The 3,175-nt window shown below is 49.1% G+C and overlaps 1 protein-coding gene across 2 annotated transcripts in view; it reads left to right on the top strand.

Annotated features, from left to right (window-relative positions):
- The window catches only part of ETHE1 (ETHE1, persulfide dioxygenase), a 27,812-nt gene extending 25,267 nt beyond the window's left edge, over nt 1–2,545 (top strand). For both annotated transcript variants that reach the window (XM_023518996.1, XM_003799484.3), the window contains 3 exons: nt 1,438–1,527; nt 1,893–2,009; nt 2,360–2,545. In XM_023518996.1, the coding sequence (XP_023374764.1) occupies nt 1,438–1,527; nt 1,893–2,009; nt 2,360–2,412 (260 nt within the window). In that variant the 3' untranslated portion in view covers nt 2,413–2,545. The remainder of the gene's footprint in view (nt 1–1,437; nt 1,528–1,892; nt 2,010–2,359) is intronic.
- Nucleotides 2,546–3,175: the final 630 nt, after the last annotated feature.

Raw genomic sequence — 3,175 nt, 5'->3', positions numbered from 1 at the left:
CTTCCACAGCAGCCTCCCACAGTGCTGGGGTTATAGGCATGAGCCATCACAACTGGCCAGATTGAGGGATTTAGCTAAGAAGATGTTAGTGGTTTAATTGCTAGAGGGCAGCGATACATTTGGGGTTCAGCTCCTAGGGGTAGTTAGATATAGGGATTTCCCTGTGGAAAGAGAGTTTAGTTTCAGAATCTCAGTGTTTGGAGCATGTGTGTGAATGTAGGGTTGATATTAGGTTTGGAGGATTCAGCTGCCTTGCAGGGAGAAGTGAAAAGAGAGAGAAAAGGTTGAGGCCACAATGAGATGGATGTGGGAAGCCAGGTCCCTGGCCTCTTGATCCCTCTTTCCTCTCTCTTTATTTCTGCATCTCAGTCTTCTTTTCTCTCCGAGGCTTCCAATTTCCCATTTATCTATTTCCAACACAGTCACGACATCGATGGAGTTAGGCTGAAATGAAAGGTGGAAGAGAGGTTTGCCCTAGCCCAGGTGTCCTCAAACTACAGCCCATGGGCTACATACAGCCCGCCTAGGACATTTATCTGGCCTGCTGGGTGTTTTTGCCACCGCTGCTTGTCCTGCTTAGCAGCCAACTCATCCCAAGGCCCGCAGTCTGGCCCTCCAACAGTCTGAGGGACAGTGAACTGGCCCTTGTTTAAAAAGTTTGAGGACCCCTGCCCTAGCCCAACTTAGGACTCAGAGCTTCCTTTTGGAACTATGGCTCTACTTTCCTCTTTGGCCTCGTGTCTTTGGTTTCTTACCTTCTAGTCCACCTTCCCTGCCCAGATGTCTTTTTGGTGTCCCCAGAGTGAGGGTACTACACCTTGGTACTCTAGGGTCTTATCCCTACCTTTTATAGCCATGTTGAATTTCTCATTATTCCTCCATTATTTGTCCATGCTGTTCCACCCACCTAGAATGTCCCTCTCCTTCTCTACCTAGACAAAAGAGTATTGGCAGGACACGGGGAAGAGGGTTCAGCTACAGTGATTTTTTTTTCCTAGCCTTGTCTTGCCTTTTTTCTTTTCATTGTGTTTCTTCCCCCTTCCCTTCCTTCCTTCCTTTTCTTTTCCCTCCCGCCATTCCTCCTTTCCTTCCTCCCTTTTTTTAGTGATAGGGTCTCACTCTGTTACCCAGGCTGAAGTGTAGTGACGATCATAGCTCACTATTACCTTGAAATCCTGGGCTCAAGAGATCCTCCCACCTCAGCCTTCCAAACAGCATGCCACCACACCTGGCTAATTTTTAATTTTAGGGTCTTTCTATGTTGCTCAGGCTGGTCTTGAACTCCTGGCCTCAAATGATCCTCCTGCCTTAGCCTCCCAAAGTGCTGGGATTACAGGCTTGAGACACTGCACCTGGCCCCCACTTTTTCCTTGAGGGAAGGGGCTAGGGTCTTCTCCCATCTTGTTGATGCACTGACCTCTGATCTTTCTTCCCCAGGCTGTGCTAAGACCTTGTACCACTCCGTCCACAAAAAGATCTTCACGCTTCCAGGAGACTGTCTGATCTACCCTGCTCATGATTACCATGGTGAGGGCTTCCTATAGGAGATGTGGGGCTTACATTACTTTTGAAAGGGTAGCACAAAGACCACAATTCCCAGACATTGCTTTTAACACATTAAATGCTTGAGTGTGCTGTGTGTGGATGTAGATGCTGTAGGACTGTTAGAATTCTGCAGGGCATGGGTTTTCCTGGGACTTATTGTAGATCATAGGGAACTGTGGGAAACTACGTTTTCCATGGTGCCTATGAGGGAAAGACATCTCAGGGACTTTCTCAGAAGAGCCTGTCAGTCTCAGGCTGGAGAGGCACCCCAAGGCCTCCTGGGAAATGCTATTCTGCGTGGCCTGAGATGCACCCGTTGACTTTTCTTCCCTTCCCTTGGCCACTAGGGCTCACAGTGTCCACTGTGGAGGAGGAGCGGACTCTGAACCCTAGGCTTACCCTTAGCTGTGAGGAGTTTATCAAAGTCATGAACAATCTGAACTTGCCCAAACCTCTGCAGATAGGTGAGCAGCTGAGGGCCCAGGTCCCAGAATATGAGGGAGGGGGGAGCTGGGGGGCCACGACTCCTGGGTCTGAGGGAGGAGGGACTGGAACCTGGACCTCTGGGTCTCAGGGAGGAGGGGGTGGGGAACTGGACCCCTGGTCCTGAGGGGGGTGGGGTTGGGGGCCTAGACCCCTAGGTTTGGGGGAGGAAGGGCTGGGAGCCTGGACTTCTGGGTTGAAGGAAGGAGTTGGCTCAGGGCTAGAAATCTAGTTCCCCTGAAAAGAAGGGCTTCTATGATTTCTGGGGTCCCAATGGCGCCTGGAGGTCTGCCTAGGCCCCTTGGTTTTAACTTTGGTTTCTTCCTTTCAGACATTGCTGTTCCAGCCAACATGCGCTGTGGGGTCCAGAGCCCCCCTTCCTGACCTTATCTCTGTCAGGTGCTAATATCCACTAAGAATGCACTGGGTGGCATAAGAGGAGAGGTGTCACCATAGCACCTCTCTTCTCTCACCTCCACCCCCTAAATCAGACCCCTAGAACTTCTGAATAAAACTTTTTGGCATAAATCTGACTTCTGCCTGTTTTCTTGATGAGCCAGTTGGGTTTCTGGGCTGACAGGCTTGTGGGTAGTCTGGTTCCCTGGAGAGGCCAGAGGAGCAGGCAAGCTGAAGATATAGGTAGCCTGGAAGGAGATTTCTAACTCACAAGCTCAAAAGCAAACACAGATACCTGGGACTGGTCCTCGACACAGATACCTGGGGCTGGTCCTCGACGTGGCCTCTTGTTAGCACACAATCTTGCTTTGGAGCCACTTCCCTCTGTGGGCCCCAGGGTTAGGACTTAACATCTCTAGGCCTCAGTTTTCTTATTTGTACATGAAAATAATAATGGGATGTTGTGAGTTCATATGTGCAAGTGCTTGGAACACTTCCCTATTGGCATTCACTATTATTGTTACTATCATTTGGAATGATCTTTTAGGCACTTCCTGACTTGGAATGACAGCATACATAATGGTTAAAAACATGGATTTTTGAGAGAATGAAGCCTGTGTTAAGGCTTCAGGTATATCTAATCTCAGCCTGTTTCCCCAAGTATAAAATGGAGATAGTAATTCCTTTTTGCCTGGGCTGCTGTGAGGTTGAAATCAACACATATAAAGTATTTCCCACTGCTCTTGACATC

This window comes from Otolemur garnettii, unplaced genomic scaffold, assembly GCF_000181295.1.
Source record: "Otolemur garnettii isolate 467f Iridium unplaced genomic scaffold, OtoGar3 scaffold00152, whole genome shotgun sequence".
Classification (NCBI taxonomy): Eukaryota; Metazoa; Chordata; class Mammalia; order Primates; family Galagidae; genus Otolemur; species Otolemur garnettii.
The sequence above is the reverse complement of the archived record's forward strand: the minus strand, read 5'-3'. Positions and strand labels throughout refer to the sequence as shown.